Genomic DNA, 14,363 nt, shown 5'->3' with positions numbered 1-14,363 from the left:
GTGGCATCAACTTGAAACCACTGTCAACCCCAAAAGGCTTCAAACAAGTGACAAAGAAACCCCAAGGAATTATCTGTCCCAGAATTAAGCAGTAATAAACATTTCTAAGTGCCTGTGACTGTTTTATCTGGTGTGCATTACTCAAGTACTGGTCAGAAGTAACAGCTGGAGCATCTGTTCACATTTGATAAAGGGTACCTAAGTGATACCTCCTGATAATTGATACCTATTATTGAAGCCGTAGCTCTTTCTGATCCTGGAATTATGTTGTGGGGAACTCCAAGAGTAAATGCTTCATTGTGATTTTCATCAGTCTCTTCTTTTCTCCAAATTTTAAACTCTCCCATTGACCCCCAGCCTGTGGAAAAGCCAATGTACTTCACCTCAAGCTGTTTGGGGACTGTCCACTCCACAATAATAGATTCGTTTAGCACCCGAGTACCGTGGCCAACCTGGAAGGGACAAGAGACCATGGAGATCCAAGAGCCCACACATGTGGAGCTGCTCTGCCTCGTGTGCTGGGACACCTCCCAGCTCAGATGTGTGCTGCAGATGCAGCAACACCTCTCTCTTTCCCACCCACAAAACAATCCAAGGCAGTTCAATGAGAATTCCATAGGCTTGGCCTTCAAGGCTTTCATCAATAAAAATATTGAGGATTGAGGCCCTGAGAACATAACGGTGATAAAAGCAGATTTGTTCTGATCACAACAGCTTCAGAGGGAAAAGGTAACAGGAATGAAGTCCCACCTTCTACACCAAGGAAAAACTGCTCTCTGTGTGCTCAAACTCTGCTTTAAAAGAGACTTCCAGACCATCACACAGAAGAATTCAGTACCTGGATAACTCCATTTTTCCAGCTGATCCAGAAGCTGCGGAATTCATCCCAGGAGAGGATGCCAGGTGTGTCCCTGCTGGCCACTGGCTCTCCCATTTTGCTGGTGGAAATCCAAGTTTTGGTGTTTTGCTGTCCCCCAATGACGATCTCTGTCATCTCTGCCATGTCGTGGGGGCCAGAGGACAGGGCCAGGTGGGCATCGTTGTGGGCCTTCACAGCAATGTCAAAGTGCCTCATCTGGGCTGGTTTCTGCATGTACTGGTACTCATATTTGTTAGGTGTGGAAATGTGTATTTTCTCTAGTCAGAAAAACAAGGGAATGTTGTAAGAATTAGAGCTCATTTTACAGACATCAAAAATAACCCCTGGCTGATAACTGAAATTCAAACAGACCTTTCGTAAGTACATGGGGGTTGTTTCCAGCTTCTTTAAAAGTATTAAAATACACATGGATGTTTTTTCTCATCTTTTATTTTTACCTCCTTCAAGGCAGAAAATCCTTCAAACTGCTCAGCTGAATTTCTTATGAACTCAGCAAGTGATTTTTCAGTTCTAATCTAGTGGTCAAAAGCATCTCTGTTTACCTACTGAAGCCAACTCTGAGCTATCCAAATCTCTGGCAGAAAAGACAGACTGATTCCAGAGCTGAATCTTAAAACACCAGCTGAAAATAAAGTACAGTCCCAGTTACTGTCCACAGTGCTGAATACTTAAACTGTTCCATAAAGTAAAGGAATTTAATGGCCATTTCCAGAAATCACTTGGGCAGTTAGAGCAAATTCATAATTAGCCAGCCAGGTAAGAAAGACTCTTTATTTACAAGTTGTTCCTACACACCATAACTCATCAATCACAGAGAAATGGAAACAAAGATTTATTTTATTTATTTTTTTTTTTTAAATGAGATGAAGCCAAATGTTTCTTTTTAAAAATGATTCAAACAAACTGAATATATTTCATTCAAATCATGAACTTACCATTTGGGCAGAAGAACACACTGTAGGTGTATTCTCTGGACAGTCCCTCTGGCTGTAGAAAGACAGAAATCCACACATAAACCACAGGGCTTGGATTAGCAGGAACAGATTCCAGTTTTACTTGGAAAATACAGAAATTATTTTTGCTGCTGTGCAATGGTTTATATCCTTTATAGAAAAGTGATGGCACTGTGTTCTGTTAGCCAGAGCAGTGCTAACCACTGCCAGAGAACCTTCCATTTTATCATATTTCTTAGATTAACAGGGCAAGCTTTTCCCATAAAATTGCTTTTGCTTTTTCTCTGTGTTGAAGATTCACCAGAGGACCTCAAATGGGCTTTTTCTGTACAAGTACCACTAAAGCTGATTATTTCCAATCTCCTTAACACACTGTAAATCAACTTGAGGATCTTTATAAACCTATTCACCTTTGATTTCACCATTTGCCCAAGCATTTCTTTTTCCCTGAATTATCATAAATTCGTGTTTTCTCACCTCAATAATGACACTGCTGCGAACATAATCCACCCCCACAGGGGTCCTTTTGTCCATGTAAGAGTCCTCTGAGTGTTTGCTGTTCTTCAGGGTCTGCATCCCCTCCTGACAGCAGTTGGTCCCACCATAGGCAAAAGCTTTTGCTAAGAAACAGAAGGGAAAAGCAGCCAAGATTTTGAGATAGGAAGATCTCTAGAAATTAAAGAGATCCAAATTAATTAGAAGTAGCTCATTAACAGTACATCAAGTGCTGTAATTACCTCTCTCTCATATTCTCTTTATGTATATTTGAGTGATCACATCTAAAACTGGGCAATATTTGAACAATCATGGGGCAACAGAGAAACTCTTCCCTGCTTTTCAGTGTTGCTAACAGTTTTTACTGGGATTATTTGCACAGAATTTGTTGTTATTCTCTTGTTTAAAAATTTCCACTGATCTCTTCAGGGAAATGTAACAGGCCCAACCTTGCATGAGCAAATATCACAGCAGGAAAACTGATGACCAGAGAATGTCCTGATGTTTGTTTGTGTATTCAGTGCATCACAATTTGTCCCTATGATAAACGAGGCTGAAAAGCCAAGCTGGCAGCAAGTGGAATGAAAGAACTGGGGCAATAGAGAAATAAGAATTTTCCCTGAGAGATGAATAAGAAGAAACACTTTTAACACTTTTTAAAACCCCTCCAAGCACCAAGAAGCTGAGTTCTGTGTACCAGTGATGTTGCTCAGGCCCAGCTCACTGAAGGACAGAACGATGGAGGTGGGTTTGGCTTCTCCAGGGGCCACACACTTCTTCCTGGTCAGGTGGTGCTTCCCAGGGTGCCCAACAAACTTTATACCTTTTGGGACAGAAATCTTCACATGGACCTGTGAAAGTATTGGAAATGTCATTTATTGGAAATATCAGCCACAAAGCCAAACTGATCTATGTGAACCCCACAGAATTCTTCATAAAAATCACAGAATGCAGATTATTCATTCTTCAAAGTTTCTAGCCATGGGTTTGACTGAGAGCAGGACTTTCAGCTCAGCAATTCTACAAGAATTTCTGGGAGAGGCTACTGGAGCTGGGCAGATGAGGAACATGAGAAGAAAACATCAAGGGAGATGGAATTTCTTAGGGAAAAAAATCCTTCAAAATAAACTATTTTTGTCAGCTTTTTGATTATGAAGGAAATTCTTCTTTGTGGTTCAGCACGAGATTCCCAATTGTCTTCTCAGTCTTTTTCAACATTTGCTTTTCTGAAGTGCTGCAAGACACTTCAGCCTACCACAATAAATAAAGAGATGACATTTTTTTGAATAGAAAAAAAAGCAATATTTATCTTCTCAAAGCACCTCTGCTGAGCTTACCTCTCTGTTAGCCTGACACCTTATCTACTGTGGCTCGTGGAGCACTCACCAGCTGTGGTGGTGACCCAGAGCTGAGCCAGGGGCAGGGCTGAGCTGTTACCTCTGCACACACGGCCAGGTAATTGTAGACAGTGAGGGGGATCTTGGTCTGCTCGCCCCTGATGACGTGGTAGGGCAGTGTGAAGTCGATGAAAAAAGGTTTGAATGTTTTCAGCTCTGTCTGGCTGGCAATGCCCAGCCCCTTCTCCTCAGACAGAGCCACGGCCTCCGTGATCCACGTGGTGATGGAGTCGGGCACCTCCACTCGCAGCTGGGCTTCCCCTGAGCTGTTACTGCCAAAGGAACACACAAAACTCTGCTTGATCACATGCAATAAATGATTTTTAGTGAAACATTTTGGGAAATTCCCTCCAGATCCAAATTTATAAGATAGCATCCTCTGCTTTGAACTTTACAGAAGGCTCCGTATTTTCTATCAGTTTTAGGACCTGCAAATATTTATAAAGCAGCAGAAAAGCAGTTACTTCTGTAAAACACAAATTCTTCCTCAATTAAAAACTTCATTTACAACCTCATTTCCAAGTCACTTTTCTTAGAGGCAAATAGCTGCACTAATTAAAAAAAAAAATCTAAACAAAACTCTGAAACAAACCCCAAAAAAGAAAATCTAACCTAAATCTAAAAAGAAAATCTAATCAAAATCTAAAAAGAAAGACAAAAAATAATCCCAGATTGAAGTCCTGGATAAAAACAGTTCAACAATAATTGATTTAATTGCTGGTGAAATAAAAGTGGTTTTTGTTGGAACTCATTGTCCCTGTGTCCATTGCCACACTGTGGACTCTGCTTGAACACAAAGACAAATGAGAAACTTTCTAAACATCCAGTTCAGCAACTGCTTGTTTTGATTCAGAAACATTCTGGTTTGCTTGGTTTTGGAATGACTGACTTAGAAAATTTCCAAACCTATCATTTTATTTCAATGAGGACTGAAATTAACTATTAAAAATCAAATCTCTGAGTATTCAGCTTTCCTGTGCACAGCACAGTGAGATATCATAAACCTGGTAGCCTCTTCCATGCTTTATAATAATGGAAATTCAGTTTTGTTCTTCAGACTTTGCCATTTCCCTCCTGCAAAGCATTCTTGGACCTGCCTGGAACAGAAAACATTTCATCTAACACAAGAACAAAAGCTATTTCATGGCTCAGCTGGCAGGATGATTGGTGCAGTTGTGAGTACACCCTAAGGTTGTTTTTTCTCAAGTTCTTATTTATTCCCCAGAGCTTGACACACATGCTGCCAGCTCTGTAGGCTTTTGGGGGCATGGAAAATGAGAATGAGAGGTCTTCAGAAGAAGCTTTGCAAGTGTCCAGGACAACAGGCTATCCTCATCTGCAGAGGTGCCTTTTGCACACCCTGAACACACCCAAGGGCTGCACTTCCACTGCTTTTCAGATGAAGTTTGTTCACACTTGAAGCACCTTTGCTTTGCTCCTCTAAATGAAATCTCAGTGAGCCTGAAGTTGTTGTTCCTGTCAGGAGCCAGGCAGATCCCCAGGGACTCAGCTCTGTGTTTGTGTTACAAAGGGAAAGGGTTGAAACAATAAAAAGGGGAGATCACTGTGTTTTTTATGAGCTCTGTCAGACTCCAAGCACTGACTGGTTAATGTGGTTCCCCCAGATCAAACTCCAGGGGGAAAAGCCTTGGGAGATGCACTTGTATCATAGAAACATGGGATGGTTTGGGTTGGAAGGGAACTCAAAGCCCATCCAGTTCCACCCCTGCCATGGCAGGGACACCTTCCACCATCCCAGGCTGCTCCAAGCCCCGTCCAGCCTGGCCTTGGGCACTGCCAGGGATCCAGGGGCAGCCCCAGCTGCTCTGGGCACCCTGTGCCAGGGCTCCATCCCCCTTAGAGAATGATTTCTTCCCAATATCCAATCCAAACCTACTTAAAAGTTGAAGTTATTTTATCTCCTTTAAGCAGACTGGTTCCCTAACCCTTAGGTTAGAGATACCTGCACTGATGTCCAGCCCCCAGGACCAGGCAGCAGGGTGTCCTGGCTCCAGGGCTGGCAATATTCCAGCCTGTTTAACCGGACAATTTGTTGCAGCTGATGTTCTTTCCACTGGGATTTCAGCCCATAACCAGCATTAACATTATTTTCACACATGAGGGCACTTACTCTTCTGGGCACAGGGCCAAAGTACACACTCATTTCCAGCCATTAGACCCTCCAGCCAGGCTCTAGGAATTTTTAGAATTGGTTTGGGAAGTTGACATTAGGCTTTTGTTCCTTTTTTTTTCTTTTTTTTTTTTAGGATTGTATATTATAATTATAAATGGTAGAAGAAAAAAAATAAATTCTTCCTGTTCAGGAGAGTGGAAATTAAGGAATGCTCCAACTCAGTTGTTTCTAATGAAATGAAGTGGAGAAAATGCAATCTGCAATTTTTTATTCCACACTCTCCCACTTATAATTAACTGCCCCAGCTTGCTGAGGCCCAAACGGGCACTTCTGGAATTCTTTGTGTATTTCTACAAAGCATATTTCATGCTCAATTGAACAGATTTGAATACACTTGCTCCAAGTTCCTGTCAAATTTAATTTACAATCATTTATTAAGAATGAACTTTACTTGCAAACCTGGAGAAGCCTTTTAATAATTGATTGAAATTATCCTAGATGTGCTGTTGTGGGACAGATTAGTTATCTCTTTAGGAATTATTTTTTTTTCTGTACCCAGAGGAAACCAGGATTTATGAGGCAGCAGACTGAGGTCTGGGGGAGATGTTCTTGCAGGAGATGACAGAGAAAGGAGGGCTCTGTGAAATTTGAAAAGGAGTCAATGGAGAATCAATCTGGACACAACTGACAGGTTCAGCTTGAAGCAAGGGAACACTTCAGGACCAGAGGAAATGTTGCAAAGATTGAAGTGGTAATGAAGAGAAACACCAACAATGGGGGAAAAAATAATATTTAAAAAAAAATAATCAGAAAATGCCAGGGTAACTCATTAGATTTTAAAGAGTTTGGTTTTCTGTAGCTGAAGAGAACATTGGATATAATTAATACCAATACCTGACATTGAAGCAGTGCCAAATCCACGTCTCAGGGAAGAAGGTTCTTTTCCTCTTCTCTGCTCTGCTAAAACAAGAAACAAATCCTTGCAAATTGATTCCTTTAATAAGATATTTTCAGGAGTCACTGATAAATCAGAGTTATCAGCTGACTCTGGCTCACATGACCAAAACTCCGGCTGCTGCAGACTCATTAAGGAGTGAGTGGGTGATAATTCATAACACAAATTACAAGGTCTTTTGAAACAACCCCTTTGTGTGCACACACACTCTGCAGACAGAAACAAGAATCTAAAAAAATAGTACAAGTAAGATAACCTTGAAATCAGGAGAAATAATGTAGTCTAAAATAAAATTGATTTGTGATCCAAATTCTTTCACCAAATGGAATCAAGGGGAACAAAATACAATACATGACTTCCAGCAGATACTAAAGTCATTACTTGATCTCCTCCATCCCCTCTTTTTGATTTCTCTTGATTTCTAATACTTAAAAAATTTAAATCAGCTTTTCTATGCCTGTGATGCTTCATTATCTATTTCTTAACTAACCCCAGAATTTCCTCTGCTAAAAGAGGCTTCCAGGAAGTTCAGGAGCAGAGGGAAGGCTCATCCTCAGGTGCAGCATCACTTGTAGTACCTCACAACCTTTCCTTCTTGCAGCCCCTCATTCCATTGATTTTGATCACCAGCTGAATGCTGCAAATCATGAGCAATGAGTGACTGCAAAAACAGCCATAGCTTGCAAATATTCCAAGAAATTCACAGCAAAATGCAAAGAAATATTCTTCAAAACTATAATTTAGGACTCTTTGCATATGTCATTTTTCCAGAATTAAATTAAATTTAACAAAGCAGTGTCAGATACATTTCTTTTTTACATCTACCAAGCTGTTGGAAAAATTTCACCATCACTGCCCTGTCTAAACCTGGGGACATGGAGATGGAAAATAGCTGAGAATAGAGAACCAAACCAGGCAGGAGTAGCACAGACAATAGATATTAAACCCCAGACGTTACCTTGGTGCTATTTTGGAATGCATGGTGGCCACCAAGGTGCCAGTGTGTGGCTGGAAGGCTGGGACAGCCTCATCTGTGTACATCCCTCCATTCTGCCTGTGGTTCAGGCTGACTATGTCAGTCATCACCACCAAGCCAGTTTCCTAGACAATGAAAAATCAACACCACAAAACAAAAGCCAGCAAGGGGAAAAAAAAATAAAAATAAAAGAATTAAAGAAAAATAATTAAATGTGCACTGATTTTTTTTTTTTTAATAGAATCCCTCTATCCTATTTCAACATCTAGGGGGAATCTCAATTGAATCTTGAGGATTTTTTTAAAGTTTTGTGTAAAAAATGACTGCTAATGTGAAGGTGTATAGGCAGAGGCTTTAGGAGAAAGCTCTTGTCTGCTTGGAAAATGCATTTAAATCATATCTAATGATACTGATTAGGGCAAGTATGACAGGTGAAAAATCATTACATACATTTTTTCCCCTAGAATACAACCTTACAGCCTTTTACCCTTGCTAAGAGTTTCCAGTGTGCTCTGCTGCAGTGAGCAGGCAGCTCTCCCATCAGGCATCCCCAGCTCTGCCCTGCCAGGGATGCCAAGCAAAGTGGAAAGTGTCCACACAGGGGAAGCACAGAGCTCCTGGGGAAGCTGCCAGCTCTGTCCCCTAAATGCTCTTATTCATGAGGCAGCAGCTCCCAGCTCCTGGAGAATGAGCTTTGTTCTCTGCACACACCCCAGCCTTGCACCAGGTGTGCATAGGTGATTGAGGACATAAAGGTCTTTCATGCAGGTGGCAACAGAAACTAAAATGATTTCCAAAGGACAGTCCAAAAGGCTACAAGGACACATTCCACCCTCCTTCCCCATTGGGGTAGCTGCAGAAGAGATCTCACCCATGCCTGGAGGAACCTTCTGGTCCCTGTCTGATCCTCCAGAGCATCAGCATGAATTCCTTCACCCAGCAGGATTCCTTCACCCAGGCCCTCCCAAGACTGGCCTAAGTCAAACCACGTTTCTCAAATATCTTTGCAGAGCACTCTCTTCTCAAAAATTACCTTTCATCCCACCCACCCTGGAGAAACAGCTCTGATGTGGGGAAAACCCCCGGCCTGTGGAGCTGAAACTCCCCTGCAAACACGAAAACACTAAAAAGACAGTGCAGAGGGAAGGGAGGATGGTTCTTCCTACTGTAAAGGCGAAGCGCGCGTCCTTGGTGATGTCCCAGTGCCAGGGGAACACGGAGGATCTGCGGCGTCTCCGTGAGGACATGCCTGGCCACCAGAAGTGCCCCTCTTCCTTTGGAGCTCCAAAAGCATCAGACACATCATACTCTGCAAGCTCCTGGAACACCTGCAGGGAAAGGGCACGGGCTGCTGTCCTTGGCTGCTTCCTCGAAGGGGGTGAAGATCACAGGAGTGAGAAAAGGACTCCAGTGCCTGAAGCTCCCTCTACCTGGCTGGCTGTCAGCTGGAAGCCTGTCTTGAGCAGGTAGACACTCTTGTCCACCGTGGCAAGGCAGACACAGCTTCCTTTTGCAGCTCTGACCTTGATGTTCACCACATCACCAGGCCTGGTCTCGTTGGCCGAGAGCGCCACGGCAACCTGGGAAGGGAAATCCTGTTAAATCCTGTGATTAGCCCAAAAACTAAAGAGCAATGAGGGTTACCAGCCCTTCCTCTCCACTACCTGGTTCTCAAAGGAGGAGTTGACAGTGAACTGCAGGCTGTCTGTGACCCCCTCTCCGTTCTCCCTGACGTAGTACACGAGCAGCCGGCCCAGGGGAGCCATGGAGTGAACGACTGAGAACCTCAGGAAGGTCACACACACCTCCACCTCTGCTGCAGGTGTGCTGGGAGGTGCTGAAACAGGAGCTGTGGAGAAAAATAGCTTTATTTATCCCACTCACTCCCTTCCTGCCCTCTCCTAATGCTGACAGGCACAGAACTCTCCATTCAGAACTCGCATTCTTCCCTTGCTCCTGTTCCACACCTTCTCAAGTTCAGAATATTTTCCCTTTTCCTCCTCTTTGTGAGAGGTAATTAGCACTCATAATTTAAAGAGCAGCATGGAGAAGGTGGGTAGGGAAGGACTACTCTATGTTTCTCTAGCCATGAAATCAAGGTAACACACAGTTAAGTTACCCAGCTGCTGAAAATAAAGAGAAAACGTTATCTATTGCTGGAGAACACTAATGAGAGAAAAGGAGTAAGTCTGAAAAAGGATTATGCAGTTTATAGAGCAGAGAATCACTGGAACTGTTAAATAGGATCACAGAATGGTTTAGGTTGAAGGGACATTTAAAGTTCCTTTACTTCCAGCCCCCTGATGTGGACAAGGATGGCTTTCACCAGATCAGGTTGCCCAAAGTCCCACACAACCTGGCCTTGAACTCCTCCAATGACAGCAACCACAAAGCCTCTGAGCAAACTATAAATGCAACAGCTCAGAACAAACCTTCAGTGCAGAAAATCATCACAAATCCTAAATTACTGACTGCCAAAGCTTGGTGGGTACACAGAGGGAGGCTCCTGTTGCTCTTTCCCCAACTCCCAAAGTGGTCACCAGGACAGCCAGACTTTTCCTTTTGTAGCTGTTATATCCATCTTTCCAATCCCACCATTTTTTATCCTCCTGCTTCCCAAATCCACCAGATCTGTGTTGTTCCTGTTACACCTTGTGCAAACCAGGATTTCATTTACTTTCCCCCTGTGGACTGTGTGATCTCCTTTATCAGTCTATTTAATTTTCTCTTTCCATCTAACATCCTCTTCTCAGTTTAAGCTCAACCAATTTAACCAACTGCCCCAGCCCTGCCCTAAACTTCCCTGCCACTCCATTCCAAACAAAAAAATTACTTTTCTCAACTGAGGAAGACTGCAGAAAGACCAAAGAAAACTTTCCAAGAGTTACCCCTCTTGGAGAATTTTTTTACATGACTGAGGGCAATGGATTTATCTATTTTTCTTGTGAAACTTATCTATATTCTTTAAGGAGCATCACATTAACAAAAAGGTTGTGTAAAAGTTGTTTTTCACTGAAAATAGGGGTGAGTTGCATTTCTGGTGCTGGCTACCTGTTCCTGGGAAGCGTGTGAGGTCAATGTTCTTCTCAAAGGCTGAGGTGGCTCTTTTGCTCCTCTGCTGGGTGACATTGCTGGGCTGCAGCCCCGACAGGACAATGTTCCCTCGTGACGCCACTTCGTAATGGAGAGTGAAGTTGCAAGGACATGTGGACTTGACTGCAATCCAGGCCTCCTCTCCCACCTGCAGGCAGGGACAGAAAAGCCAAAGATCTGCTCTGTTATGAGCTTTTGGGTGATGAAGCACAGAAAGCTGCTTGGGTTCCAGGCCACAGGAGGTGTGAGCCCTGTCCTAACAAATGGATGCATTGAAAAGTGTATTATTACATTAGCACCGTTCTCAGGGACTTTCTCCACAGTAAAAAGGGGCCTGTGTTCAGCTCTTCACTTGCTGCAAATCTACAGGAGAATGAGCTGGGGGTTGCATGCATTAATGAAACAATAAAGGAATCTCTGGAATCCTGAAAGTTCAGCCTTTTGGCACAGAGCAGCTGTCAGAATTAGTTGAATTTTAGACAACCCTATAGTAGCCCAGCCCAAAAAAGGAAAGAGTTGGGTTGGGGGTGGGAAGAGATATGTGTTTGATAGTATTTACAGTTTAATTGTGGTTACATTCATGTGGCAAATACCAATTGAAACATAGCCATGAAATGACTGGGAAGAGATCAGAGGGAAAATGTTTTCAAATTACACAAAGTCTCGATAACAATTTGTGAATTGGGCACTCAGGAAGGTGTCAAACATACAAAAAAATGAATAAAGCTTCTTTTTTTTTTTGTCTGGGTAACAGGCTCCAGAGCAGCACACCTGGGCACTGAAACCCTGCACCCAGAGGGGCTCAGTGAGTACTGAACACCCCCAGACAAACCCCCAAAAATCCCAACAGAACACACATCAGCCATGGGATTAGCACTGCTCGTGTCTGGCTGAGTTATAATCACTCTGGGGAACAGCAAACTTTCCTAGGAACACCAACTCCTTCTTTCTAGGATCTGAGGAGTGGCTGACACTTGTGTTCAGCAGGATTTCTTCAGCACCTTTGCCTCCTCACCCTCTTGCCATTTAAAGCACAGCAGCTCCCAAATAAAACCATTCAGGCCTGACAGAAAATCCCAAAGAAATGTTTTGAAAAACCTCTCATTTTCCAGGTCCAGGTGTTCTCCTTGCAGAATGCACACATGGCACAAACCAAAAGGGCAGGACTGGGATGCAGGGAGCTGCTGATGGTTAAACACAGTGAGAATGCCACAGAGTCCAAGAGGTGCCTCGTGACATCAAATATTTGAAGTATTAAGAATTCCCCAGTGCAAATGATGAAACAATTCATTAAAAAATGAATGTAGCTAATTGGAACACCCAGTAAGAGCTGGCAATGCATGGAAACAGTTCCCACATCAGCTGGTCATCCAGCTCCAAGCTTTCCCACAGAAGAATTAGTTTTAATCAGGTTATAATAAGAACAATGTGTTCAGATTAGCAGTGTATAATCCCCTTTCCATACCTCAGGAAACTCGTAAAAGATTAATTAGCCATTAAACTTCTATGAAATGCAATGATAAAAAAATGCTTTTATTTGGATAAAGAGTCTGAAACCAACCTGTTGGACCTGCTGATAACAAATCTCAGGGTGCTTTTTACCAAAACCCTTTTTTTTCCACTGAGCTGACCTTCAGAACATTTTCTTGGGTAAGAAGAAACCCTGAGCAACTCTCAGAAAACATTCTGCCACAGGAATCATGGCTAAATCAGACCTTTTCTCTAGGAGAGAAATCACAACTTTTATAGGGTAGGATTGCATCTTTAGAGAGGCTCCTACAAAACCTACCAAAGAGGACAAGGCAATCATGGTTATACTTCAATAATTGGAAGAATAACAGATTCAGCTGAGATTCAAACTGGAAGCTCCAGTGAGACTACACAGCCTTAATTTTGGTCTTTAGCCATTCAGCCACTCCCACTATCATCACTTCCAATCATTTTCAGCAAACAATCCATGTCTGAGCCTTACTGGAGGCACACAGAACACACATTCAAACCTGAAGTGTTTTCTGTGCCTACACCTACCCTGTCTCTGAAAAGAAGGGGTTGGAAATGAGGTGCTGCACACAGCACCAAGGGAATTTCTCTTAGCACCTTGTGCAGCCCACACTCAACAATTATTTGGTGTCTCAAGTGCAGCTACTTCATCCTTTGTGGGGGAAACAGTAACAGTTCATGATCTCAGAATCAGGAACGTCCAGAAATATCTAATTAGAACAAAGTAATTTAAGCCAAGCAGTGCAGTGGTTTCCATAATGGAATGTGAAGCCAATGTACCTGGAAAGGTTTGTCTGGTGCCTGGAGCTGGATGTGACATTTGCTGGGTGAGTACCAGCTGCTGATGGACAAGTAGTTGGGCAGATATTGATCCCCAGAGGGTTTCCCATCAATTGCTGTCACTTTGGTCTTGAAAAAAGAAAAAGGAAAAAGTTACATCTTAATGCTATGCATAGAAAGTTCATTTTGTTCTTTCTTAATCTTTACTTTTTTCTCCCATTTTATACCTTCCACCTTTCATCTCTTGACATCTTTACTCCCCAAATATTGGACTCTACTACCATGTTAAACTGTATTTGGAGAAGCATCTTTTCATGTTATCAACATCAATTCTCCTGGCAGCAAGAAACAAACCAGTGTCTGCTGTGTTGAAATCCAGAAGCTGAAGCTAAAAGGCACTGATTTCCTGTTTGTAGCACTGATTTATAAAGTGCAGGTTTGACAAGATTAGTTACATTAAAGCCTGCTAATCCTATAAGGAGCTTTTACCCACCTCCAGCCAGACATATTGGGCAGCTGTGGGGATGGAGGGGATTTCAAACTCCACCAGGCCATTCCTTGAGACCAGTTCACTTGTATAAACATTGTCCTTTGGTGTGAGCTCAGCTTTAACTCGGATGGTGATTCTGTCAGCTGGGCTTCCATCGGGGTAAGTGACTTCTACCTGCACATGGGGCATTTATAGAACAATCTCCTTTAAATTATCAGCAATTCCACTCAATGACAGGTGGGGAAAATCACTGGCATCAAGTCAGTACAACTTTAAATTAGCCACGTGTCCATGGGCTCTACTTTTCATCTCACCTTGCCTTTGTAAGGCAGCCCAGGTTTGAACTGTTTTCTGGTGTCCTTGGAGTACTTGATATCAATCAGCTGTTTCTGGACAGGTGTGGAGTCATCAAAGGTCACCTGCTTGCTGCCATCAGAGCTGATCACCGTGGCCCAGATGTTGACTGTGCCTCGGAAGTGCTCTGGGACATCTGCTGGCATCATGTCCTTGACACACACATCAAACACGGCAGAGCCATCGATCTGGGGTGGGGGCAACAAAGGGAAGATGCATTTCACACCCTGACAGGGCCCAGAAGCCAAATCTAAAGCACAGGCACCTGATGGGAGCTTGCAGCTGTGTTTTGGAGGGAATTAACTGGGCAGGCAGGGAAGGCAGGCAGGGAAGGCAGGCAGGGAAGGCAGGCAGGG

At 43.0% G+C, this 14,363-nt stretch overlaps 1 protein-coding gene across 3 annotated transcripts in view; it reads right to left on the bottom strand.

Annotated features, from left to right (window-relative positions):
* The window catches only part of CPAMD8 (C3 and PZP like alpha-2-macroglobulin domain containing 8), a 54,957-nt gene that overhangs the window by 30,363 nt on the left and 10,231 nt on the right, over positions 1-14,363 (bottom strand). For 2 of the 3 annotated variants that reach the window (XM_015651842.3, XM_015651840.2), the window contains exons 11-25: positions 13,968-14,195; positions 13,657-13,827; positions 13,164-13,292; positions 10,842-11,031; positions 9,455-9,639; positions 9,221-9,370; positions 8,957-9,118; positions 7,773-7,915; positions 6,754-6,819; positions 3,766-3,997; positions 3,026-3,179; positions 2,311-2,453; positions 1,816-1,867; positions 839-1,137; positions 227-452 (exon numbers count right to left, since the gene is read on the bottom strand). In XM_015651842.3, coding sequence (XP_015507328.1) covers positions 227-452; positions 839-1,137; positions 1,816-1,867; positions 2,311-2,453; positions 3,026-3,179; positions 3,766-3,997; positions 6,754-6,819; positions 7,773-7,915; positions 8,957-9,118; positions 9,221-9,370; positions 9,455-9,639; positions 10,842-11,031; positions 13,164-13,292; positions 13,657-13,827; positions 13,968-14,195 — 2,530 coding nt within the window. The remainder of the gene's footprint in view (positions 1-226; positions 453-838; positions 1,138-1,815; positions 1,868-2,310; positions 2,454-3,025; positions 3,180-3,765; positions 3,998-6,753; positions 6,820-7,772; positions 7,916-8,956; positions 9,119-9,220; positions 9,371-9,454; positions 9,640-10,841; positions 11,032-13,163; positions 13,293-13,656; positions 13,828-13,967; positions 14,196-14,363) is intronic. The other variant, XM_015651841.2, reaches the window with a different exon arrangement.

The sequence above is a fragment of the Parus major genome, chromosome 28 (assembly GCF_001522545.3).
Source record: "Parus major isolate Abel chromosome 28, Parus_major1.1, whole genome shotgun sequence".
NCBI lineage: Eukaryota > Metazoa > Chordata > Aves > Passeriformes > Paridae > Parus > Parus major.
The sequence above is the reverse complement of the archived record's forward strand: the minus strand, read 5'-3'. Positions and strand labels throughout refer to the sequence as shown.